This window comes from Aythya ferina, assembly GCF_964211825.1.
Source record: "Aythya ferina genome assembly, contig: HAP1_SCAFFOLD_436, whole genome shotgun sequence".
NCBI classification, from domain to species: Eukaryota; Metazoa; Chordata; class Aves; order Anseriformes; family Anatidae; genus Aythya; species Aythya ferina.
In genome coordinates, this window is record NW_028181142.1 from 1 (window position 1) to 25,897 (window position 25,897).

The 25,897-nt window shown below is 67.4% G+C and overlaps 3 protein-coding genes and 1 long non-coding RNA gene across 4 annotated transcripts; 2 read left to right on the plus strand and 2 right to left on the minus strand.

Moving 5' to 3' along the window:
* Positions 1-2,033: 2,033 nt before the first annotated feature.
* LOC311429200 (C-type lectin domain family 4 member G-like) lies at positions 2,034-6,614 on the minus strand. The gene is made up of 9 exons (XM_084540315.1): positions 6,580-6,614; positions 6,378-6,485; positions 5,886-5,948; positions 5,396-5,458; positions 5,211-5,273; positions 5,015-5,104; positions 4,171-4,322; positions 3,874-3,980; positions 2,034-2,249 (listed from the first exon to the last, which is right to left on the minus strand). The coding sequence occupies exons 1-9, from the start codon at positions 6,596-6,598 to the stop codon at positions 2,108-2,110; spliced, it is 807 nt and encodes a 268-aa protein (XP_084396441.1). The 5' UTR covers positions 6,599-6,614; the 3' UTR covers positions 2,034-2,107.
* Positions 6,615-7,911: 1,297 nt separating this feature from the next.
* Positions 7,912-8,851, plus strand: LOC311429207. The gene is made up of 2 exons (XR_014688182.1): positions 7,912-8,317; positions 8,421-8,851. It is a non-coding gene; the product is annotated as an uncharacterized lncRNA (long non-coding RNA).
* Positions 8,852-9,061: 210 nt separating this feature from the next.
* TRAPPC5 (trafficking protein particle complex subunit 5) lies at positions 9,062-10,828 on the minus strand. Its single transcript, XM_084540319.1, has 2 exons — positions 10,717-10,828; positions 9,062-9,847 (listed from the first exon to the last, which is right to left on the minus strand). Exon 2 carries the CDS (start codon positions 9,841-9,843, stop codon positions 9,277-9,279), a length of 567 nt encoding a protein of 188 aa, XP_084396445.1. The 5' UTR covers positions 9,844-9,847; positions 10,717-10,828; the 3' UTR covers positions 9,062-9,276.
* Positions 10,829-10,846: 18 nt separating this feature from the next.
* On the plus strand, positions 10,847-23,752 carry STXBP2 (syntaxin binding protein 2). Its single transcript, XM_084540318.1, has 19 exons — positions 10,847-10,918; positions 11,863-11,912; positions 12,011-12,092; positions 12,554-12,630; positions 13,185-13,263; positions 13,799-13,902; positions 14,573-14,721; positions 15,664-15,748; positions 15,816-15,934; positions 16,627-16,734; positions 17,252-17,309; positions 18,039-18,104; positions 18,193-18,273; positions 19,025-19,163; positions 20,002-20,108; positions 20,940-21,029; positions 21,682-21,767; positions 22,309-22,451; positions 23,578-23,752. The coding sequence occupies exons 1-19, from the start codon at positions 10,882-10,884 to the stop codon at positions 23,655-23,657; spliced, it is 1,740 nt and encodes a 579-aa protein (XP_084396444.1). The 5' UTR covers positions 10,847-10,881; the 3' UTR covers positions 23,658-23,752.
* Positions 23,753-25,897: the final 2,145 nt, after the last annotated feature.

The following is a 25,897-nucleotide window of genomic DNA, read 5'->3' on the forward strand; positions in this document are numbered from 1 at the left end:
GCTTTGGGGACATGGGGGGGCATGGGGGGGGGTTGGGGACATGGGGGGCATGGGGGGGACATGGGGACATTGGGGACATGGGGGGGCGTGGGGGGGACACAGGGATGGGGGGGCATGGGGGGACATGGAGGGCATGGGGGGGGACTTTGGGGACATGGGGGGGTCATGGGGGGGACACGGGGGGACATTGGGGGACACAGGGACGGGGGGGCTTGGGGATGGAGGGGACACGGGGGGGACACGGGGTGTGGGGGGGGACATGGGGGGGGCGTGGGGACGTGGGGGGACAAAGGGGGGACATGGGGGGGGGACACAGGGATGGGGGGGGCATGGGGTACATGGGGGGACATTGGGGACGGGGGGGGACATGGGGGGGTCATGGGGGGCGTGGGGGGCGTGGGGACATGGGGGGGACTTTGGGGACATTAGGGGGGGTCATGGGGACATGGGGGGGGACATGGGGGGGGGGCATGGGGCCCCTGGGGGTGTCCCCAAGTCCCCGTCCTGCAGGGTGGCAGCGGGAGGTGGCAGCGCAGCGCCTGGGGGCCGAGGTGGGGCGGCTGCACCTGGAAGGTACTGGGAGCACTGGGAGCACTGGGAGCACTGGGAGGGACTTGGGGGAGCGAGGGGGGGGCCTCAGGGGGGATGGAGCGGGACCAGAACTGGGAGGGGCTGGGATCCTAAACTGGGAGGGACTGGGTCCTGAACTGGGAGGGACTGGGTCCTGAACTGGGAGGGACTGGGACCCCAAACTGGGAGGGACTGGGGTCCCAAACTGGGAGGGACTGGGGTCCCAGTGAGGATGGACTGGGGCGCCAGCTGGGACTCTGGCTGGTCCATACTGGCCCATTCTGATCTGTACTAGTCCATACTGGCCCGTACTGGCCCATACTGGCCCGTAGTGGTCCATACTGGTCCATACTGGTCCGTACTGGTCTGTGCAGGCAGCCGCTTCAGGATGGAGGAGGGAGCCCAGGAGGCCGCGCTGCGGGCGGAGGTCGCCCAGCTGGGGGGGGTCACCGATGTCCCCCCCCCGTGACCCTCCCTTGACCCCGCCCCCTTCACAGCCGTGGCCCCGCCCCCTTTGTGACCCCGCCCCCTGTGCCCCCCCCCCAATAAACCACTCCACGGAGCCCCCCTCGCGTCTGTGGGGTTTGGGGGTCCTGAGGGGGGGGGGGGTGCGGGGCGGGGGGGGCGTCCCACCCCCTGTGTCCCCAAATGTCCCCCCCCGGTGTCCCCAAGTGCCCCAAATGCCCCCCCGGTGTCCCCAGATGCCCCCCTGTCCCCAAGCCCCCAGGTGCCCCTCCCCGGTGTCCCCAAATGCCCCCCCCGGTGTCCCCAAGTCCCCAGATGCCCCCCCCGCTGTCCCCAAATGCCTCCACCTGGTTTCCCCAAGTGCCCCAAATGCCCCCCCCCAGTGTCCCCGAGTGCCCCAAGTGCCCCCCCCGGTGTCCCCAAATGCCCCCTCCCAGTGTCCCCAAACACTTCAAATGCCCCCCCAGTGTCCCCAAGTGCTCCAAGTGCCACCCCGGTGTCCCCAAATGCCCCCCCCCCGTGTCCCCAAGTGCCCCAGGTGCCCCCCCGGTGTCCCCAAGCACCCCAAATGCCCCCCCGGTGTCCCCAAGTGCCCCAAATGCCCCCCTGGTGTCCCCAGATGCCCCCCTGTCCCCAAGTCCCCAGATGCCCCCCCCCCGTGTCCCCAAGTGCCCCCCCCGGTGTCTCCATGCACCCCAAATGCCCCCCCGCTGTCCCCAAAAGCCCCCCCCCCCGGTGTCCCCAAGCACCCCAAATGCCCCTGCAGTGTCCCCAAATGCCCCCCCCAAGCGCCCCAAATGCCCCCTCCCGTTGTCCCCAAGTGCCCCAAGTGCCCCCTCCCGGTGTCCCCAAGTCCCCAGATGCCCCCCCCCCCGTGTCCCCAAGTGCCCCCCCCCCGGTGTCTCCATGCACCCCAAATGCCCCCCGGTGTCCCCAAATGCCCCCCCCCGTGTCCCCAAACGCCCCCCCCCCGTGTCCCCAAGCGCCCCAGGCTGTCCCCAGGTGTCCCAGACAGATTTTATTGTCCCCGAGCTCTGGGGGGGGGGTTCCGGGGGGGTGTCGGGGGGGGGGCTCAGCACCCCCATGGCCGCTCGCACACCCACCCCCCCGGGGAGGGGCGGCGCAGGGCCGGTCCCCCCACGCCCCCCGGGGGTCCATGGCCACGCAGTCCTCGCCCCCCCCCCGCCTCGTCCGGCTGCCCCCAGCGCCAGTTCCTGGGGGGGGGGGAATTTGGGGAGGGGGGGGGTCAGGGGGCGGCACCCCTACCCCATAGCCCCCCCCCCATAACCACAGAGAGCCCTCTGACCCCATAGAGCCGCCGTAATCCCATAGACCCCCATAATCCCATTGCCCCCTGTAATCCCATAGCCCCCCCATAATCCCATTGCCCCCCGTATCCCATTGCACCCCATAATCCCATAGCCCCCCCATAATCTCATTGCCCCCCGTAATCCCACAGTCCCCCATAATCCCATAGCTCCCCATAATCCCATAGACCCCCATAATCCCATAGCCCTCCAGACCCCCATAGCCCCCCCCAATCTCATAGCACCCTCTAACCCTACAGCCCCCATAACCCCCATAATCCCATAGCCCCCCAGCCCCCCATACCCCCCACTAACCCTACAGCCCCCACAGCCCCCAATAATCCCACAGCTCCCCGATAATCCCACAGACCCTCATAATCCCACAGCCCCCCATAATCCCATAGCCTCCCCAGCCCCCACTAACCCTACAATCCCCATAGCCCCCCTATAATCCCATAGCTCCCACATAATCCCACAGCCTCCAATCCCCATACCACCATAAACTCACAGCCCCCCCATAATCCCACCCCCCCTATAATCCCACAGCCCCCACATAATCCCACAGGCCCCCGTAATCCCACAATCCCCCATAATCCCATAGCCCCCCCATAATCCCGTTCTCCCCATAATCCCATAGCCCCCACTAACCCTACAGCCCCTCATAGCCCCCATAATCCCATAGCTCCCCCATAATCCCATAGCCCCCCAACCCCCCATACCCCCCATAATCCCCCAGCCCCCCATAATCCCATAGGCCCCCCATAATCCCATAGCCCCCACATAATCCCGTTCTCCCCATAATCCCATAGCCCCCCATAATCCCCCAGCCCCCCCATAATCCCATAGCCCCCACATAATCCCCCAGCCCCCCCATAATCCCATAGCCCCCCCATAATCCCACAACCCCCCATAATCCCATAGCCCCCACTAACCCTACAGCCCCTCATAGCCCCCATAATCCAATAGCCCCCCATAACCCCATAGCTCCCCCATAATCCCATAGCCCCCCAACCCCCCATACCCCCCATAATCCCCCAGCCCCATCATAATCCCACAACCCCCCATAATCCCATAGGCCCCCCATAATCCCACAACCCCCCATAATCCCATAGCCCCCCCATAATCCCATAGCCCCCACATAATCCCATAGCCCCCCCATAATCCCGTTCTCCCCGTAATCCCATAGCCCCCACTAACCCTACAGCCCCTCATAGCCCCCATAATCCCATAGCTCCCCCATAATCCCATAGCCCCCCAATCCCCCCATACCCCCCATAATCCCCCAGCCCCCCCATAATCCCATAGGCCCCCCATAATCCCATAGCCCCCCCATAATCCCACAACCCCCCATAATCCCATAGCCCCCACTAACCCTACAGCCCCTCATAGCCCCCATAATCCCCCAGCCCCCCAGCCCCCCATACCCCCCGTAATCCCCCAGCCCCCCAATAATCCCACAGCCCCTTATAACCCCCAGCTCCCCAGGACCCCCCCATGCCCCCCACGCCCCCCCGCGCCCCCCCAGCCCCACCGGTAGCTCAGGGCACTGCCGTCCACCCACTGGAAGGAGCCCTCGGTGCTGCGGTCGTGGAGCCCGATCCAGGAGTCGTGGGGGGGGGCCAGCCCCGCCAGGAAGGCCTGGGGGGGGGACACAATAAAAGGACCCCCCCCAAACCCCCCATACCCCCCCTCGACCCTCCGTTCCCCCCCACAGACCCCCCCCATCCAGCACCCCGCATCCATCATCCCCCACCCATGGGTGCCCCCCACCCTATTGCAGCGGGATTTCCCCCCCCCCCTCACCCCCCCAGCACCCATGGGTGCTCACCTGCTCCTGGGGGTCCCCGATGACGGCCAGGTGGGCGCCCAGCCCCCTGCAGACCCCCTGGGCCTGCGCCCACCCCGCGGGGCCGCTGCCGAACTGGAAGCAGCTCCCCCCGTGCAGCCGCCAGCCGGGGGGGCACACGCGGCACCCCGAGGCTGGGGGGGGGGGGCACGGGGAGGGGGGGGCACGGGGGGGGCACGGGGGGGGGGCACGGGGTCACCACCTGTGACCCCCCTCCCCCAGTGGTGTCCCCCTCCTGTGGTTCTCCCCCGCCATGGTGTACCCCCCCCCCATGATGTCCCCCCCCATAATGCCCCCCCCATGATGTCCCCCCCCACCCCCATGATGTCCCCCCCTGCAGTTTCCCCCCCGTGATGACCCCCCCATTCTCCCCCCCCCATGATGTCCCCCTCCGATGTCGTTGCCCCCATAATGACCCCCCCCATGGTTGCCCCCCCCATCATGCCCCCCCCAGATGCCCCCCCGATGATGTTCCCCCCCCAGATCCCCCCCCCCCATGGTGTCCCCCCACCCTTGGTGTCTCCCCCCCATGTTGTCCTCCCCCCCAAGGTGTCCCCCCCCAGGTGCTCCCCCCCCATGCTTGCCTCCCCCCATGGATGTCCCCCCCCCCGATGACCCCCCCCTATGGTACCCCCCCATGATATCCCCCCCCAGGTGCCCCCCCCGTTGCCCCCCCATGATGTCCCCCCTCATCATGCCCCCCCAGGTGCCCCCCCCATGAAGTTCTCCCCCTCCCATGTTGCCCCCCCCCACTGTCCCCCCCCCATGATGTCCCCCCCCAGGTGCCCCCCCCCCCGCTGCCCCCCCCCCCCTCGCCCCCCCTCACCGTTGTGCGCCCAGAGTGCCTGCAGCAGGCTGTGCAGCGCCGTGCGGGTGGCGTCGCGGTCCCGCCACACGGCCACCAGCGTCCCCGACACTGCGGGGACAGCGCCGGCACCCCGTGACCCCTGACCCCTGACCCCTGACCCCTGACCCCTGACCCTGACCCCGACCCCGACCCTGCCCCCTGCCCCTGTCCCCACCTTCCATCCTGGTGGCACTCTGGTTGGCAGCCAGCACGTCCAGCAGCGCCGCTGTCGCCGTGCCTGGGGGGGGGACATTGGGGACACGGGGGGGTCACGGTGACATGGGGGGGTCACAGGGACATGGGGGGGTCACAGGGACACGGGGGGGGTCACAGGGACACGGGGGGGTCGCTGCCACCCACCGCGCTGCTGCAGCCGTGTCTGGTTCCCCTCCAGCACCGCCAGCACCAGCGCCAGCGCCGAGCCTGTGGGTGGCACGGCAACACTGTCACCTGCTGTCACCCAGTGTCACCCCCCGTCACCCACTGTCACCCACTGTCAGCCCCATCACCCACTGTCACCCGCTGTCACCCATTGTCACCCGCTGTCACCTATTGTTACCCCCCGTCACCCACTGTCACCCACTGTCACCCGCTGTCATCTGCTGTCACCTGCTGTCACCCCCTGTCACCCTCTGTCACCTACTGTCACCCATTGTCAACATTGTCACCCCCCTGTCACCACATCACCCCATCACCCGCTGTCACCCGCTGCCACCTACTGTCACCCACTGTCACCCATTGTCACCCACTATCACTGTCACCCCCTGTCACCCAGTGTCACCTGCTGTCACCCATTGTCACCCACTGTCACCCATTGTCCCCTTGCCCCCCCCCGCCCCCCCAGTCCCACCGTTGGCCTCCAGCCTCTCCTGGCTCTCCCTCAGGCTCCGCAGCTCCTGGCTCAGCGCCGCATCTGGGGGGGGGGGGCGGTGACACCGTGATCCCCCCGTGTCCCCATGTCCCCATCTCCCTCCATCCCCCACCCCCCGTGTCCCCCCTACACCCCCCCATGTCCCCACACCCCCACGCCCCCACCCCCCATCCCCCCCCCATTGTCCCCAATGTCCCCATGTCCCCCCCATGTCCCCAAATCCCCCCCATGTCCCCCCTCCCCCCCCACAACCCCCCCCATTGTCCCCAAATCCCCCCACGTCACCTCCTCCCCCCCCCATGCCCCCACATCCCCTCACCCCCCCCAGTTCCCCCCCCTTGTCCCCACGTCCCCCCCATGTCCCCCCATGTCCCCCCCCTCCCCTACATCCCCCCCATGTCCCCACCCCCCCATATCCCCCCCCTTGTCCCCAGTGTCCCCAAGCCCCCCCCATGTCCCCCCCCCACTCACGCCGCCCCAGCAGGGCCCCCAGCAGCAGCCCCCAGGCCACGAAAGCCGCCCCCAGCAGCAGGCAGAGCCCCGGGGGGGTCCCGAGGGGTCCCCACGGCCCCCCCCAGCCTGTGGGGACAGGGATGGGTCAGGGGGAGTTGGGGGGGACACGGGGACCCCCCCCAAACCGCCCCCCCCCCCCCTCAGCCCCCCGCCTCAGCACCTGCCCGGCCCTGGCCCATGGCTGCAGTGCCACCGGTGCCACCCCCCCCCCACGGGTGCCACCCCCCCAGTGCCACCCCCGCACGTGTCACCCCCCCAGTAACCACCCCCAGCCATGTGCCACCCCCCTGGTGACCCCCCCATGGGTGCCACCCCCACACGTGTGACACCCCCCCCCCGGTGCCACCCCCCTACCACGAGTGACACCCACCCAGTGACACCCCCCTGTGCCACCCCCCCCCAAGACACCCTCCTGGCGACCCCCCCCCACGGGTGCCACCCCCCCCAGTGCCCCCCCCCATGTGCCACCCCCCCAGTGCCCCCCCCAGACATATGTCACCCCCCCTGGTGCCACCCCTGCACGTGTCACCCCCCCCGATATGTGCCACCACCCCCCAGTGCCACCCCCCCACGTGCCACCCCCCCCCGGTGCCACCCCCAGCCACGTGCCCCCCCCCCCCCCCCCTTGGTGCCACCGCAGCATTTTGGGCAGGAAGAAGCGGGGGGGGGCGGGGGGGGCAGGATGTGGCCACCCGCCCCGTGACAGCTCGGGGGGGGGGGGGGGACGGGGACAGGGATGGGGGGGACTTCCTGGGGTCCCCAGGGACCCCCCCGGTGTCCCCAAGTGGGGGGGGGACACAAGGGATGGTGCTGAGGGACTGGGATGTCCCCAACCCCCCCCCCCCCGAGAAAGAGTGGGATGGGAGGCTGCTTACAGAGACAAAAAATGATAAAAAACGATAAAAAAGGGTAAAAAAAGATTTAAAAATGTAAAAAACGATAAAAAAAGGTAAAAAACGATTAAAAAAAAAAAGGTAAAAAATGATAAAAACGATAAAAAACGATAAAAAAGATAAAAAATGATAAAGTGTTAAAAGAATAAATTAAAAAAAGTGATAAAAGATTAAAATGCAATAAAAATTAAAAAACGATAAAAGATTAAAAAAATATAAAAAACGAGTAAGAAAGAATTAAAAAACTAAAAAAAGCAATAGAACACAAAAAGCTATAAAAAACGATACAAAGAAATAAATAAATAGAAAACAATAAAAAAATGATTTAAAAAATATATATAAAAACAAACAAAGAAAAAAAACAAAAACAGAATAAAACCCAATAAAACCCAATAAAAGGCCAAAAAAAAAAAAAAACACAAAAAAAAAACAATAAAAAGCACTAAAAGGCCAATAAACCCCCCCAAAAAACACTCAAAGGCCAATAAAACCCAGGGGGGCCAGCCCCCACCAGGAGGGACAAGGGACAGAGGCCGAGGGCCACCAGGGCTCCGAGGTCCCCGTGGAGGCCGAGGGCACCCATGGGGGGAGGCCGAGGGCCAGCGCCGAGGCCCAGAGGGAGGCCAGGAGGGCGACACCGAGACAGGAACCGAGGGAAGGGGCTCCAGGGGAGGCCGAGGAGGACCAGGGAGGCCGAGAGGCCGAGTATTGGGTGGAAACCAAGCAAAATGGCTCCAAGAGAGGCCGAGGATCCGCCAGGGAGGATAAAGGACACTGCCGAAGGCCGTGAGGGAGGACCAGAGGCTGTGCACTACGGCCAGGACCAACGGAAGGGTCTTGGAGGGAGTCAAGCAACGAAAGGGTCTCCAAGGGAGGCCGAGGACCACTGGGGAGGACAAGGGACAGTGCTGAGGCCCACCTGGGAGGACAAGAGGCTGTGTTTTATGACCAGAACCAACGGAAGGGGCTCTGTAGAGGCCAAAGCCCACCGAGGGAGGACAAGAGGTCAATTATTGGGACGAAAACCAACTAAAGGGCCTCTGAGAGAGGCTGAGGACCACCCTGGAGGACAAAGGATGGTGTTGAAGGCCATGAGGCAGGACAAGAGGCCATTTATTGTGACAAAAAACAACTAAAGGGTCTCCGAGGGAGGCCGAGGACCACCAGGGAGGACAAAGGACAGTGTCGAGGGCTGTGAGGGAGGACCAGAGGCTGTTTATTGTGACAAAAATCAACTAAAGGGACTCCAGGGGAGGCTGAGGATCCACCAGGGAGGACAAGAAACAGTGTTGAGGCCCACCTGGGAGGACAAGAGGCTGTTTATTCTGATAAAAACCAACAAAGGGGTATCTGTAGAGGCCAAGGGCTATTGAGGGAGGATGGGAGGCCATTCATTGTGATGAAAACCAACTAAAGGGCCTCTGAGAGGCTGAGGACCACCCTGGAGGACAAAGGATGGTGTCGAAGGCCATGAGGGAGGACAGGAGGCTGTTTATTATGACAAGAACCAACAAAAGGGTCTCTGTAGAGGCCAAAGCCCACCAAGGGAGGACAAGAGGTCATTAATTGTGATGAAAAACAACTAAAGGGTCTTCGAGGGAGGCCGAGGACCACCAGGGAGGACAAAGGACACTGTCGAGGGCCGTGAGGGAGGACCAGAGGCTGTTTATTGTGACGAAAACCAACTAAAGGGACTCCAGGGGAGGCTGAGGATCCACCAGGGAGGACAAAGGATGGTGTCGAAGGCTGTGAGGGAGGACAAGAGGCCATTTATTGTGAGAAAAACCAACTAAAGGGTCTCCAGGGGAGGCCGAGGACAACCAGGGAGGACAGGAGGCCATTTATAGTGGCAAAAACCAAGGAAAGGAGCCCAGGAGGGGGACGAGGAACAACCCCGAGGGCCTCCATCGCGCTCCAGGACCCCGAGGGACCCCGAGGCCCCCCAGGCCCGCGCCCGGCCCCGCTCAGCGCCCCTCCAGGCTCTTGTCGCGGGCGATGACGGCCTCGTCGAACTTGATCATGAGCGTGGTGCCCTTGTGCCAGTGGGCCGTCACCTTGGCGGGGAAGCCGCTGGCGCCCAGCACGGCCTCCAGCAGGCCGGCGGCGAAGGCGGCGCAGTTGAGGGTGCTGTTCTCGCGCGGCACCGAGATGTAGGCGTTGAGCAGCGGCTCCCTCTCGATCACGTAGTAGGTGCGGGGGTCGTCGTTGGCCTGCTCCAGCTTGTCGGCCTCCTTGCCGAAGAGGGCCCGCCACACGGGGCCCTTGACGAAGAGGAGGGCGCTCAGCACCTTGGTCTCGCGGCGGCCGCCCCGCTCGCGGGCCACCAGGGCGTCGAGGACGCGGAGGCCGACCTGGTGGCCCAGGCGGGCCAGGCGGGCCTGCAGCTCGGCCACCGAGTAGACGCGGCGCTGGCAGTACTGCACCAGCTCCGAGAAGAGCAGCGCGAAGGCGCCCAGCGCCACCTCGCCCCGCGGCCGCGCCAGCGCCCGCTCCAGCAGCGGGGACTTGGCCCGGGTGAAGCGCGCCTCCATGGGGCTGGGGGGGGAGAGAGGGGGTCAGGGGGGGCGCCCAAGGCGGGGGGTAGCCATGGGGGGGGGCTGAAGGGGGGCACCCGGGGTGGGGGGCACCCAAGGGAGGAGTATCTGTGTAGGGCACCCATGGGGGGGCACCCTACAATGGGGACTTGGCCCGGGTGAAGCGCGCCTCCATGGGGCTGGGGGGGAGAGAGGGGGGTCAGGGGGGGAACCCAAGGGGGGGCACCCATGGGTGGGGGCTGAAGGGGGGCACCCGGGGTGGGGGGCACCCAAGGGAGGAGTATCTGGGGGGGGTACCCATGTGGGGTAGCCATGGGGGGGGGCACCTATGGAGGGGGACGACCCATGGGGGGGGCACCCGGGGGGGGTATCCATGGGGAGGGCACCTATGGGGGGGGACCCATGGGGCAGGGCCTGAAGGGGGGCACCCATGGGGGGAGCACCCGGGGTGGGGGGCACCCAAGGGAGGAGTATCTGGGGGGGGGACCCACGGGGGGGGCACCCATAGGGGGGGCATCCAGGGGGTGGACACACCCATGGGGCGGCACCCGGGGGGGGGGGACACCGAGGAGGGAGGAGCACCCATGGGGGGCGTGGGGGGAGGGCAGCCAAGGGAGGGGGCACCCAGGGTGTATGGGGGGGGGCCTAAGGGTGGGGGGGGGCAGGGGAGCACCCGGGGGGGGCACCCATGGGTGGGGGGGGGAGGGGAGGGGGGGAGGAGGGCACCCGGGGGGGTTCCCCGTGTGGTTCAGGCCCCCCCCAGGGCCCAGAACCCCCCCTCATGCCCCCCCCGTCCCATTTTGCCCCCCCCGTCCCTTTTTACCCCCTCCCCCCCCCTTTTTACCCCCTGCCCCCCCCCCCGGTACCGACCCGGCCGCTCCGGTCGCGCTTTGCGGCCGCCGCTGTCGTAAAAGCTCCGCGGGGGGGGGAGGGAGGAGCGAGCCGCGTTGCCCCTGGCAACCGAGGAGGGCGGGGCCGTGCGCAAAAAGGGAGCGGGGCTTAGCGCGCCTGGCCACGGCCCCGGAAGCGGCAGCGATGGCGCCCCGCGGGCTGCGGGCGGTGGTGGGGGAGAGTGAGTGGGGGGGGGGGGTCACGTGGGTGGGGGGCGGTCACGTGATGGAGGGGAGTGAGGGGGGGCCGAGGGGGTCACGTGGGGGAGGCGTTGGGGGGGCAGGGGCGGGGCTTGGGGGGGCGGGGGGGGCTGGGGGGGTCATTGGGGGTCATGGGGGGAATTTGGGGGGGGCATGGGGACAGTGGGGGGGTCATGGGGGGCTTTGGGGGGGTCACTGGGGGAATTGGGGGGAATTTGGGGGGGCTGGGGGGTGGGGGGGCTTTGGGGGGGTCATTGGGGGAGTTTGGGGGGCATGGGGGGACTTTGGGAGGGTCATGGAGGGGTCATGGGGGGGTTTTGGGGGGGCTTGGGGGCATTGGGGGGGTCATTGGGGGTCATGGGGGGAATTTGGGGGGACTGGGGGGGCGTGGGGACACGGGGGGGACATGGGGGAATTGGGGGGTCATGGGGGGGACATGGGGGGGGTCATAGAGGGACTCGGGGGGGACATGGGGGGGACATTGGGGGACACGGGGGGGTCATGGGGACATGGGGGGGCATTGGGGGAATTTGGGGGGGCTTGGGGGGGGCATGGAGGGACACGGGGGGGTCACTGGGGGGACATGGGGGGCACTTGGGGGGGTCACAGGGACATTGGGGTGACCTGGGGGGGGCACAGGGGGGGCATGGGGACGTTGGGGGGCATGGGGGGGGCACGGGGAGGATTTGGGGGGGTCACTGGGGGGTCATGGGGGAGATATTGGGGACACTGGGGGGACACTGGGGGGCCGGGGGGGGTCACGGGGGGACATGGGGGGGGGGTGATGGGGACGAGGCGTGCTGGGGACACGTGGGGGAGGGGGGGAGGTGACATCTGGTGGCCCTGGGGGGGGAGGGGGGCGGGGGGGGCACAGCTGGGGCCAGATCCGGCTTAACCCCCCCCCCCCGCGTGTCCCCCCCCCCAGAAATCCTCAATGACGTCATCAGGAGCGTGCGCAAGGAGGGCGAGTGGAAGGTGGGGGCCCCCCCGAGACCCCCCCCAACCCCCCCACCCCCAACCCCATGACCCCGCCCCCAAAAGGGGTCCTGACGGTTTCCCCCCTCCCCCCCCAGGTGCTGGTCCTGGACCCCCCCAGCACCCGCACGGTGTCGGCCTGCTGCAGGATGGGCGACGTGCTGGCCGAGGGCATCACCAGTGAGTGCCCCACAGCGCCCCACAGTGCCCCATAGCGCCCCATAGCGCCCCATAGAATCCTATAGAACCCCATAGCACCCTACAGAACCCTACACTGCCCCATAGAGCCCCATAGCGCCCCATAGAACCTTATACAACTCTACAGTGCCCCACAGAACCCCATAGCACCCTACAGTGCCCCACAGCACCCTATAGAACCCTACAGTGCCCCAAAGCGCCCCACAGTGCCCCATAGCGCCCCATAGAACCCTACAGTGCCCCATAGTGCCCCATAGAACCCCACAGCGCCCCATAGAAACCCACAGAACCCTACAGTGTCCCCCAGCACCCCCGGTGCCACCCGTGGCCACTTGTCCCCTCCTGCCCCCTGTGCCCTCTGACCCCGTGACCCCTGACCCCGTGACCCCTGACCCCGTGACCCCTGCTCCTGTGACCCCGTGACCCCTTGACCCCCCCCCCAGTCATCGAGGACATCGGGAAGCGCCGGGAGCCGATCCCCAGCCTGGAGGCCATCTACCTGCTGCGGCCCTGCCCACAGGTGGGGGGGACACGGGGGGGACACGGGGACATTGAGGGGACAGGGGGACAAAGGGGGACATGGGGGGGACACGGGGACATGGGGGACATGGGGCCATTATGGGACATGGGGACATGGGACATGGGGGGACACGGGGTTGTGGGGGGACATGGGGATTGGGGGGACATGGGGACACCGGGGGGACAGGGGGACAAAGGGGGACACGGGGGGGACACGGGGACATTGAGGGGACACGGGGGACAAAGGGGGACATGGGGTTGTGGGGGGACGTGGGGACAAAGGGGGAACACAGGGACATGGGGATTGGGGGCATATGGGGACAGGATGGGTGGGGGGACGTGGTGGGACATGGGGACATTGGGGGGATATGGGGACATTGGGGGACATGGGGACACTGGGAACACTGGGGGACACGGGGACTTGGGGACACTGGGGATGTGGGGACAGGGGGATATGGGGACACTGGGACATTGAGGACATGGGGATGTGGGGACATTGGGGACACTGGGGACATTGGGGACCCGGGGGCGGGCTGACCCGTCCCATCCCCGCAGTCGGTGCGGGCGCTGATCGGGGACTTCGGGGACGCCCCCACCCCCCGCTACCGGGCAGCGCACGTCTTCTTCACCGCTGGTACGGGGCGCGGGGCACCCAAGGGTGCTGGGGGGCACCCCGGGGCACCCCTCGCCTGTGGGGGAGGGGTGGGTGCTGCGGGGCACCCATGGGTGATGGGGTTTGCTGCGGGGCACCTGGGAGTCTTGGGGGTGCTGTAGGGCACCCATGGGTGCTATGAGGTGCCCTGGGTTCTCTGAGACACCCCTGGGTGCTGTAGGGCACCCATGGGTGCTATGGGGTGCTATGGGTGCTGCCAGGCACCCATGGGTGTTCCAGAGTAGCATGGGGTGCTGGGGGCACCTGTGAGTCCTAATGGGGTGCTGTGGGTGTTGTGGGGTGCCTTGGGTGCTCTGAGACACCCCTGGGTGCTATGGGGTGCCCTGGGTTCTCTGAGACACTCACGGGTGCTGTAGAGCTCCCATGGGTGCTATGGGACACTATGGGTCACCCATGGGTGATCTGGGGTTCCACGGACGCTTTGCGACACCCATGGGTGCTATGAGGTGCAGTGGGGTGCCCGCGGGGCACCCATGGGTGCTGTGCCCCCCCCCAGGCTGCCCCGATGATCTGTTCGAGGAGCTGGGGCGCTCGCGGGCCGCCCGCGCCATCCGCACCCTGAAGGAGATCGACATCGCCTTCCTGCCCTACGAGAGCCAGGTGGGGGGCACCCATGGGTGCTGGGGACACCCAGGGCGAGGGGGGGCACCCAGGGATGACGGGAGGGCACCCACAGGTCAGGGGGAGCACCATCGGGTGCCCTATCCCACAGCCAGCTCATGATGGGGGTCCCCATGTGTGCAGGGGGGGCACCCATGGGTGATGGGGGGCACCCGGAGGTGACAGGAGGACACCCAAGGGTTACGGGGGGACACCCAGAGGTGAGGGGGGGCATCCAGGGGTGACGGGGGGGCACCCACAGGTCAGGGGGAGCACCCACAGGTGCCCTGTCCCTCAGCCAGCTCATGCAGGGGGGGCACCCATGGGTGATGGGAGCACCCATGGGTGACGGGGGGACACCCAAGGGTTACGGGGGTTACACCCAAGGGTGATGGGGGGGCACCCACAGGTAAGGGGGAGCACCCATGGGTGCCCCATCCCGCAGCCAGCTCGTGCTGAGGGGTCCCCATGTGTGCCAGGGTGGCACCCATGGGTGATGGGAGCACCCATGAGTGACAGAGGGGCACCCAGGGGTGAGGGGTGGCACCCACGGGTGGGGGGCAGCACCCACGGGTGCCCCATCCCGCAGCCATCTCGTGCCAGGGGTCCCATGGGTGCCGTGCCCGTGGGGTGCCGTGGGGCGCAGCACCCATGGGTGCCCCCCCCGCAGGTCTTCTCGCTGGACTCCCCGCAGAGCTTCCACGGGTGCTACAGCCCCCAGCGGGAGGGGACGCGGGCGCAGCACCTCGGGGTGCTGGCGGAGCAGCTGGCCACCCTCTGTGCCACCCTGGGCGAGTACCCGGCCGTGCGCTACCGCAGGTGACAGCGGGGGGGGGACACGGAGGGGACATCGGGGACATCACTGGGGACATCATTGGGGACGTCGGGGGGTGGGGGGGACATCGGGGAGCTGTGGCCAGTGTCCCCAGGGTCCGTGTCCCTGTGTGACGTGTCCCCATGTCCCCAACGCTGATGTCCCCGTGTCCCTGTGTCCCCATGTCCTTGTTTCCCCGTCCCCAACACCCATGTCCCCATGTCCCCAACATCTGTGTCCCCGTGTCCCCAACAATTGATGTCCCCATGTCACCGTTCCTGTGTTCCTATGTCCCCGTGTCCCCATCTCCCCATGTCCCATCCCCAACACCCATGTCCCCGCATCCCCGTGTCCCTGTCCCCAACATCCACGTCCCCATGTCCCCAACATCCATGTCCACGTGTCCCCACGTCCCCCTGTCCCCATCTCACCGTGTCCCATGTCCCCTGTCCCCAACACCAACATCTCCATGTCCCTGTGTCCCCATGTCACTCTGTCCCCATGTCCCCAACACCGACGTCCCCATGTCCCCAACATCCATGTCCCTGTGTCCCCCATGTCCCCGTGTCCCTGTGTCCCCAACACCCATGCCCCTGTGTCCCCATGTACCTGCATCCCAATGTCCCCAACACCGATGTCCCCACGACCCTGTGTCCCCATGTCCCCATCTCACTGTGTCCCCATGTCCCCAACATCCGTGTCCCTGTGTCCCATGTCCCCAACACCGTCTCCATGTCCCCGTGTCCCCACGTCCCCATCTCCATGTCCCATGTCCCCTGTCCCCAACAGCCATGTCCCCATGTCACCGTGTCCCTGTGTCCGCATGTCCCCATCTCCCCGTGTCCCATGTCCCTATGTCCCCTGTCCCCATGGCCGTGTGTCCTATGTCCCCAAAACCCGTGTCCCCCTGTCCCGTGTCCCCCTGTCCCACGTCCCCGTGTCCCCAGGGGCCCCGAGGACACCGCGGTGCTGGCGCGGGCGCTGCTGGCTCACCTGGACGCCCGCCGGGCGCAGCACCCGGCCATGGTGGAGGTGGGGACGGGGCCGGGGTGTGGGGGTGGTGACGCCCGGCGGGGGCACCCATGGGTGCTGGCCGCAGGGGCGGGTGCAGCTGCTGATCGTGGACCGGGCGTTCGACCTGGTGACGCCGCTGCTGCACGAGCTGACGCTGCAGGCCATGGCCTACGACCTGCTGGGGCTGCAGCACGACACCTTCCGGTGAGGCACCCATGGGTGGGGGGCACCCTTGGGTGGGGGGCACCCGTGGGTGGCGGGGGAAGAGGGTACGGGGGTGGGGGTGTCCACGGGGGGACACCCATGGTGGGGGTGCCTGTAGGGTGAGGGGCAGCCAGGGGTCAGGAGAACCATGGGTGGGGGGCACCCGTGGGTGGGGGGGGCACCCATGGGTGGCATGGGAAGAGGGCACAGGGATGAGGGCGCCCATCGGGGGACACCCGTGTTGGGGGTGCCCGTAGGGAGAGGGGCAGCCAGGGGTGGGGAGAGCCCTGATGGGGGACACCCATGGGTGGGGGGCAGGGCACCCATGGGTGCAGAGACCCATGGGTGGGGGCACCCATGGGTGGGGAGACCTGATGTGGGGCACCCATGGGTGGGGGGCACCTATGGGTGGGGGAACCTATGGGTGGGGAGACCTGATGGGGGGCACCCATGGGTGGGGGGCACCTATGGGTGGGGGCACCCATGGGTGAGGAGAGCTGATGGGGGGCACCCATGGGTGGGGGCACCCTTGGGTGGGGGGCACCCGTGGGTAGGGTGCATCCATAGGTGGGGACACCCATAGCCGTGAGGGGGAGTATCCATGGGTGTGGGGGGGCGATGACACCCACGGGGGGGGGTGATGACACCCACGGGGGTGGGGGGGGTGACACCCATGGGTGTCCCCCCCCCAGGTACGAGACGTCGGGGCTGGGCCCGGTGCGGGAGAAGGAGGCGCTGCTGGACGAGGACGACGAGCTCTGGGTGCAGCTGCGCCACATGCACATCGCCGACGTCTCCCGGTGGGCCCCCCCCCTGCAGAGGCACCCATGGGTGCCCCCCCACCCCCCCCAGCACCCGCCAAAAAAAAAAATCCCACCCCCACCCCCATCAAACCGGCCCCGGTGCCCTGAAACGTCCCCAAGATCACCCCCCAAAAATGTCCCCCCCGCACCCCAAGGGCGGCCCTGGGGCACCCAAATCCCCCCCCTGCACCCCAAAATCCCCCCCAGCCCCAAATCCCCCCTAAAACTCCCCCCACCCTAAATCCCCCCCTGTGCGCCCCAAATCACCCCCACCCCAAATCTCCCCCACACACCCCAAATCCCCCCCCACCCTAAAATCCCCCCCACCCCAAATCCCCCCAACCCCCCCCCCAACCTCCCCTGCACCCCAGGTCCCCCCCAAAACCCCAAATCCTCCCCCCCAACCCCAAATCTATCCCATGCCCCAAATCACCCCCCGAGCCCCCCCCCCCACCAAATACCCACCCCCACCCCAAATCCCTCCCCGTGACCCCCCCCCCGGTGCCCCCCCCAGGAAGGTGTCGGAGCTGCTGCGGACGTTCTGCGAGAGGAAGCGGCTCAGCACCGAGCAGGTGGCACCTGGGGCACCCGTGTCCCTTGTCACCCCTGTCCTGTGTCACCTCCGTCACCCCTGTCCCCAATGTCCCCGGTGTCCCCAACGTCCTCAATGCCCCCAGTCCCCACTGTCCCCAATGTCCCCCCACTGTCCCCATGTCCCTATGTCCCCCTGTCCCCAATGTCCCCTCAGTGTCCCCATGTCCCGTATCTCCCCTGTCCCCAATGTCCCCAATATCCCCAGTGTCCCCATGTCCATGTTTCCTCTCTCCCCAATGTCCCCAAATGTCCCCAATGTCCCCAACTTTCCCAATGTCCCCATGTTCCCAATGTCCCCAAATGTCCCCAGTGTCCCTCCTGTCCCCATGTCCCCAATGTCCCCCAGTGTCCCCAATGTCCCCAACTTTCCCAATGTCCCCATGTCCCATGTCTCCTCTCTCCTCAGTGCGCCCCTGTCCCCAATGTCCCCAGTGTCCCCAATGTCCCCATGTCCCCAATGTCCCCATGTTCCCCAGTGTCACCCTGTCCATGTCTCCTCTCTCCCCAATGTCCCCAATGTCTCCAACGTCCCCAATGTCCCCATTGTCCCCAATGTCCCCAATGTTCCCCATGTCCCCCAGTGTCCCCATGTCCATGTCTCCTCTCTCCCCAGTGTCCCCCCTGCCCCCAACACCCCCAATATCCCCAACATCCCCAACATGTCCCCAATGTCCCCAACGTCCCCAACACATCCCCGTGTCCCCCAGGCCACCCTCAAGGAGCTCTCGCACATCCTCAAGAAGATGCCCCAGTACCAGAAGGAGCTGAGCAAGGTCTGGGGGGGGGCAGCAGGGGGCCGCGTCCCCCCCGTGGTGGCCGTGCCACGTGTCCCCGTGTCCCCATGTCCCCATGTCCCCGCAGTACGCCACCCACCTCAGCCTGGCGGACGCCTGCATGCGGCGCTTCAAGGGCACTGTGGAGCGGCTCTGCGCCGTTGAGCAGGTGACAGGGGACACCCCGGGGACACCCCGAGGACACCCCGGGGACACCAGGGGACACCGGGGTCCCTGTGCCTGTCGGGGTCCCCGTGGCACCCGGAGGTGTCCCCGTCCCCAGCCCTGTGACGCTCGGAGAGCGGTGGGTGGGGTGGTGGGGACGTGGGGTGACAGCCACGGGGGGTTGGGGACCCCAAGGTGACACCCCAGCACCTGATGATGGGGACGTGGGGTGCTGGGGACATGGGGTGACAGCCACGGGGGTTGGGGACACTGAGGGGACACCCCAGGATGTGGTGATGGGGACATGGGGTGCTGGGGACCCTGGGGTGACAGTTAAAGGGTTTGGGGACACTGAGGGGACACCCCAGGACCTGATGATGGGGTCATGGGGTATTGGGGACATGGGGTGACAGCCACGGGGGGTTAGGGACCCCAAGGTGACACCCCAGGACGTGGTGATGGGGACGTGGGGTTTTGGGGTCATGGGGTGACAGTTAAAGGGTTTGGGGACACCGAGGGGACACCCCAGGACCTGATGATGGGGTCATGGGGTGTTGGGGACATGGGGTGACAGCCACGGGGGGTTGGGGACCCCAAGGTGACACCCCAGGACCTGGCGACGGGGACATGGGGACACTGAGGGGACACCAGGGGGTGCTGGGGACACTGAGGGGACGCCCCAGGACGGGGTGCCGGGGACGTGGGGTGACAAGCAGGGGGTGTTGGGGACCCCTTGGTGACACGCGTGTCCCCAGGACCTGGCGATGGGGGAGGAGGCGGGGGGGGCGCGGCTGCGGGACCCCCTGGTGCCGGTGGTGCCGCTGCTGCTGGACGCGGGCGTGGAGCCCCCCGAGAAACTGCGCCTGCTGCTGCTCTACCTCCTGAGGAGGGGCGGTGAGGGGGGCGGGGGGACAGGGGGGGACACCAGGGGACACGGGGACACCGGGGGACAAGGGGGCACCGGGGGACAAGGGGGCACCGGGGGACACAGAGGGACAGGGGGGCATAGGGACATGGGGACGCCAGGGGATGGGGGGACAAGGGGGACTGGGGACGTGGGGACATGGGGGGGCAGGGGGGGACAAGGGGACGCCAGGGGACACAGGGGGGACACCGGGGGACAAGGGGGCACCGGGGGACATGGGGACACCACGGACAAGGGGACACCAGGGGGACTGGGAATGTGGGGACATGGGGGGTAGGGGGGGACAGCGGGGACAAGGGGACACTGGGGGACATGGGGGGACACGGGGGACACGGGGACACCAGGGGACAAGGGGACACCAGGGGGACAGGGGACGTGAGGACATGGGGGGACAAGGGGGGGACAGTGGGGACAAGGGGACACGGGAACACCAGGGGACAGAAGGACATGAAGGGACAAGGGGACATGGGGATGTGGGGGGACATTAGGGGAACGTGGGGACATTGGGGAGACATGGGGGGACACTGGGGGACATGGGGACACCAGGGGGGACATGGGGACAGGACATAGGGACACCGGTGGGTGGCTTGGGGACATGGGGTGGGGACAGGGGACAGGGACCTGGGCGTCGCCACCCGGGGGTGACCCCGGTGACCCTGGGTGACCCCGGGTGACCCTGGTGACCTGGGTGACCCCGGTAACCCCAGTGACCCTGGTAAGCCGGGTGGCCCTGGTGACCATGGGTGACCCTGGTGGCCCCGGTGACCTGGGTGACGCCGGGTGACCCCGGTGACCCCGGTGACCCAGGGGTGACAGAGGAGAGCCTGGCGCGGCTCCTGCAGCACGGGAACGTCCCCGGCCAGCACCGGGTGCTGCGCAACCTGCCCCTGCTGGGCGCCACCATCGGCCCCGGGGTGAGCACCCATGGGTGCCCCCCAACGGGGGGGTCCCCGACCCTCCCCTGGGTGCCCTCCCTCCACCCCTGGGTGCTCCCACCCCATCCCTGGGTGCCCCCACCCCGCCCCTGGGTGTCCCTGATCCCACCCATGGGTGCCCCCTGACAGGGGGGTCCCCCACCCCACCCCTGGGTGCCCCCCTCCCACCCGTGGGTGTCCCTGATCCCACCCCTGGGTGTCCCCTGCCCCCCTCCCAACCCCCTCCACGTCCCTTTGCACCCTTGGGTGTCCCCATCCCTGGCTGTCCCCTGGGAGCCCCCATTGGGTGTCCCCAGGGATGTCCCCATGGGTGTTCCTGTCCCTGGGTGTCCCCTGGGTGTCCTGTGGGTGTCCCTGAGTGTCCCCTGGGTGTCCCTGTCCCTGGGGTGTCCTCTGGGTGTCCCCTCGGTGTCCCCTGGGTGTCCCCATCCCTTGGGGTCCCAGGGTGTCCCCTGGGTGTCCCTGGGTGTCCTCTGGGTGTCCCCTCGGTGTCCCCTGGGTGTCCCCATCCCTTGGGGTCCCAGGGTGTCCCCTGGGTGTCCCCTGGGTGTCCCTGTCCCTGGGTGCCCTGGGGTGTCCCCTGGGTGTCCTCTGGGTGTCCCTGTCCCTGGGTGTCCCTCTCCCTTGGGGTCCCGGGGTGTCCCCTGGGTGTCCCCTGGGTGTCCATGTCCCTTTGTGTCCCCTTGGTGTCCCTGTCCCCTGCGTGTCCCCTGGGTGTCCCCTGGGTGTCCCTGTCCCTGGGTGCCCTGGGGTGTCCCCTGGGTGTCCCCGGGGTGTCCCCAGCGCGGTGTCCCCGTGTCCCTGTGGCAGGGTGGGGGGCAGTTCCCCGAGGTGCGGCCGCGCCCCGAGCCCACCTACGAGCTGTCCCGGTGGACCCCCGCCATCAAGGACGTCATGGAGGTGGGGACACGGGGGGGGCGTGGGGACACGGGGGGGGTGAGGGGACATGGGGGGGGCATGGGGACACGGGGGGGCATGGGGGGGGCGTGAGGGGCATGGGGGGGTGTGGGGGGGACATGGGGGGGCGTGGGGACTTGGGGGGGACATGGGGGCTACATGGGGGGGCATGGGGGGGGTGTGGGGACATAGGAGGACATTGGGGACATGGGGGGGGACATGGGGAGGTGTGGGGGCATGGGGGGGACATCGGGGGAACATGGGGGGGACATGAGGGGGAGATAGGGGGACATGGGGGGGACATGGGGGGGACAAGGGAAAATGGTATGGGGGATGTGGGGACGGGGGGGGACATGGGGGGACATGGGGGGGACAAAGGGACATGGGGGGGACATTGGGATATGGGGGGGACATGGGGGACATGGGAGGACATTGGGGACATGGGGGGGACAAGGGGGGGCATGGGGACACGATGGGGGGCATGGGGGGAAATTGGGGACAGCAGGGGGACATGGGGGGGATGAGGGGACATCAGAGGGATATGGGGGGGACACGGGGGGGACACTGGGGGGACATTGGGCCATGGGGGGGGGGTCGGGGGGCGCTGGGGACCGGGGGTGACAGCGCTGTGTCCCTGTGTCCCCCCCCCCCCCAGGACGCGCTGGCCGACCGCCTGGACCGGGAGCAGTGGCCCTTCGTGCGCCCCCCCCCCAACCCCCCCAGCAGCCAGGCGGCCGTCAGGTGGGGGGGGAACTGGGGGCACTGGGAGGGACTGGGAGGGGGCTGGGGGGTGACTGGGAGGGACTAGATGGGGAACTGGGGGGACTGGGAGGGGCTGGGGGTTAAACTGGGGGGGTCCAGGGGGTAACTGGGGGGGGGACTGGGGGGTGATGGGGGGGGTAACTGGGGGGCCTGGGGTGGGCTGGGAGGACTGGGGGGTAACTGGGGGGGGTAACTGGGGGGACTGGGTGGGGCTGGGGGATAACTGGGAAAGATTGGGGGGTAACTGGAGGGGACTGGGTGGGTAACTGGGGGGACTGGGGGGTAACTGGGAGCACTGGGGGGGACTGGGTGGGTAACTGGGAAGGGTTGGGGGTAAATGGGGGGGGTAACTGGGGGAGACTGGGGGTACTGGGAGGGACTGGGTGGGTAACTGGGGGGGCATTGGGGGGGGTAACTGGGGATACTGGGGGGGTACTGGGGGGTTACTGGAGGTAACTGGGGGGCACTGGGGGCCACCCGTGGGTGCCCCGGTGACCCCCCCCTTCCCCTCCCCCCCCAGCGCCCGCTTCGGGCAGTGGCACCGGAGCAAGGGGGGTGCGGGGGGGGCGTGGGGGGGCCCCCGGCTGCTCGTCTTCCTGCTGGGGGGGGTGGCGCTGGCCGAGACGCGCTGCGCCTACCAGCTGGGGGGGGACGTCCTCATCGGTGAGTGGCACCCGCGGCACCTGTGTCACCTCTGTCACTTGTCATCCATGTCAGCTCTGTCACCTATATTACCTGTGTCACCTCTGTCACCTGTGTCACCTGTATTACATGTCACCTGTCACCCATGTCACCCGTGTCACCTCTGTCACCTGTGTCACCCGTATTACATGTCACCTGTCACCCATGTCACCCGTGTCACCTCTGTCACTTGTCACCCGTGTCACCTCTGTCACCTGTGTCACCTGTCACCCGTGTCAGTTGTCACCTGTGTCACCTGTGCCACCCGTATTACATGTGTCACCTGTCACCCGTGTCACCCGTGTCACCTGTGTCAACTGTATTACATGTCACCTGTCACCCACGTCACTCACGTCACCCGTATTACATGTCACCTGTCACCTGTGTCACCTGTATCACCTGTGTCACTTGTCACCCGTGTCACCTGTGTCACTTCTGTCACTTGTCACTCGTGTCACCCGTATTACCTGTTACCCATGTCATCTGTATCACCTGTGTCACCTGTCACTTGTCACCCATGTCACCCGTGTCACCCGTGTCACCCGTGTCACCTGTGTCATCTCTGTCACCTCTGTCACCTCTGTCACCTGTCACCTCTTGCACTTGTGGTACCTGTGTCACCTCTGTCACCTGTCACCTGTGTAACCTGTCACCCGTGTTCCGTCACCTGTGTCACCTCTCACCTATCACCCATGTCACCCATCACCCGTGTCACCTGTCACCCATTGTCCTTGTTGCCTGTCACCCTTGCCACCCATGTCATTTATTGTCTGTGTCACTTGTCACCTGTGTCACCTGTCACCCCTGTCACCCCGTCACCCGTGACTTGTCACCCATGTCACCTGTGTCATTTGTCACCTGTGTCACTTGTCACCTGTGTTCCCATCATCCGTGCCGTCTGTCACCCATCACCGATGTCACCCTGTCACCTGCCACCCAGGTTACCTGTCACCTGTGTCACCTGCCACTTGTGGTCCATGTCACCCGTGTCACCCATATCACCTTGTGTCACCTTGTGTCACCCCATGTCACCTGTGTCACCTTGTGTCACCTATGCCACTTGTCACCCTGTGCCACCCGTGCCACCCTTTGTCACCCGTGTCCCCAGGCTCCAGCCACATCCTGACCCCGCGGAGCTTCCTGGAGGCCGTGGAGGGGCTGGACCAGCCCCTGCCCCCCCCGCAGTGACCGGGGGCACCCATGGGTGCTGCAGCCCCACCAGGAGAGGGGGGGGGAGTGGGGGAGGGGATTATGGGTGCAATTAAAGCCATTTGGGTAATTGCTCGGCGCTGCCAGCGCGGATTGGGGACGCGGCGGGGGGGTGGGGGGGGCTGCACCTGCTGTGCCTCCCCCAGCACTGCCGTAATCCAGAGAGCACACGGCACCCTTGGGTGCCCAACAGCACCCACGGGCACCCCACAGCACCCAAGGGCCCCCATGGCCCCCCCCAGCACTTGTGGGCACCCCATGGCACCCATAGCACCCAAGGGCCCTCACGGCACCCACACCCACCCCAGAGCACCCATGGACCCCCGTGGCACCCATGGGTACCCCATGGCACCCACAACACCCATGGGCACCCCACAGCACCCAAGGGCCCCCACAGCACCCACGGGCACCCCATGGCACCCATAACCCCCATAGCCCCCCCCGTGGCACCCACAGAACCCCATGGCACCCACAACCACCCCACAGCACCCAAGGGCTCCCACAGCACCTGTGGGGACCCCGTGGCACCCATGGACCCCCACGGCACCCCAAAGCACCCAAGGGCCCTCACAGCACCCACGGCCCCTCATGGCACCCATGGACCCCCACTGCACCCATAGCACCCATGGTCAACCCACAGCACCTATAGCACCCATAGGCCCCCCCCGGAACCCCATGGCACCCACAGGCACCCAAGGGCCCCCGTAGCACCCATAGCACCCACAGCCACCCCATGGTACCCACAGCACCCATGGCACCCACAGGCACCCAAGGGCCCCCATGGCACCCACAGCACCCACAGCAGCCCCGTAGCAGCCCTGGGCACCCCCAGCACCCATGGGTGCCCCCCCGCCCGCCCACGCTCCCCCCCCACCCCTGCTGATCCGGCTTAGGGGGGGTTATAAGGCGTCGCACGGGTGCGGGGGGCAGCACCCAGCATGGCTGCGCCGGGGGGCTCGGAGGGGACGGCGCCTGCGGGGGTGAGGGGTGCGGGGGGCACCCATGGGTGCTGGGGGTGTGGGGGGGGGGCACGAATTTGGGAGGGCACCCATGGGTGGGGGTGGGACACCCACATCGGGGTTACGGGGTGGGGGGGGGATTTGTGGGGGCACCCATGGGTGGGGGTAGGTGGGGGGCACCCACATTGGGGTTATGGGAGGGTGGCACTAATTGGGGGGGGGGGCGCCGATTTGGGGGGGGGCACCAATTTGGGGGGGCACATTGTGGGGTCCTGGGGGGGGCACCCACTTGTGTGTGCTCCCATGGGTGGGGGGGTCACCAATTTCTTGGGGGGGGGGGCGTCAATTTACTTGGGGGGGACACCGATTTATTGGGGAGGACACCAATTTATTTGGGGGGGGGGTACCAATTTATGGGGGGGGGCGCTAATTTATTGGGGGTGGCACCGATTTATTTGGGGGGGGGCACCGGTTTCTGGGGGCATGTTGTGGGGTCCTGGGGGGGGGGGGCACCCACTCGCGGGTGCTCCCATGGGTGCGGGGGGGCCCTGACCGCCTCGCCCCCTTTGCAGGGGGGGTCCCCGGGTGCGGGGGGGTCCCCCGAGGCGGGGGGGTCCCCGGAGCAGGAGGGCTTCTTCTCGCTGCTCAGCTCCGTGCAGGGCGCGCGCATGGACGAGCAGCGCTGCAGCCTGGGGGGGGGCACCGGTGAGTGGGGGGGGGGGGGGGGCACGGGGGGGGGGCAGAGGGGATGGGGGGGGGCACAGGGGGGGGATTTGGGGGGTGTTGGGGATTGGGGGGGCGGGAATTAGGGCCGGAGGGGGGGGAATTGGGGATGGGGGGGGGCACTGGGGACAAGGGGGGGGGACAAAGGGGGAGAATTGGGGACGAGAGGGGAACGGGGGGGGCGTTGGTGGATGGGGGGGCCACGGGGGGGATTTGGGGGGTGTTGGGGATGGGGGGGGATTAGGGCCTGAGTGGGGAAGGGAATTGGGGATGGGGGGGCCACGAGGGCGGGATTTGGGGGGTGTTTTTAGATGGGGGGGTGGGAATTAGGGCCAGAGGGGGGGGCGTTGGAGATGGGTGGGTCACTGGGGACAAGGGGGGGGACAAGGGGGTGGGAATTAGGGCTGGGGGGGGGGGGGGATTGGGGATGGGGAGGGAATTGGGGACAAGAGGGGGGTCCGGGGGGGGGGGCACGGGGATGGGGGGGAAGTGGGATGGGGGGGTACTGGGTTCAAGGGGGGGCAACTGGGAACGAGG

Coding starts and splice junctions, on each gene's coding strand:
- STXBP2 (XM_084540318.1), top strand. CDS start 10,882: ATGGCGCCCCGCGGGCTGCGGGCGGTGGTGGGGGAGA. Junction 12,093..12,553: donor GCTGGCCGAGGGCATCACCA/GTGAGTGCCCCA, acceptor CCCCCCCCCCAG/TCATCGAGGACATCGGGAAG. Junction 18,274..19,024: donor GGCTCTGCGCCGTTGAGCAG/GTGACAGGGGAC, acceptor GCGTGTCCCCAG/GACCTGGCGATGGGGGAGGA.
- LOC311429200 (XM_084540315.1), bottom strand. Junction 5,949..6,377: donor GGGGGCCCTGCTGGGGCGGC/GTGAGTGGGGGG, acceptor CCCCCCCCCCAG/ATGCGGCGCTGAGCCAGGAG. Junction 2,250..3,873: donor GGCAGTGCCCTGAGCTACCG/GTGGGGCTGGGG, acceptor CCCCCCCCCCAG/GAACTGGCGCTGGGGGCAGC.
- TRAPPC5 (XM_084540319.1), bottom strand. CDS start 9,843: ATGGAGGCGCGCTTCACCCGGGCCAAGTCCCCGCTGCTGGAGCGGGCG.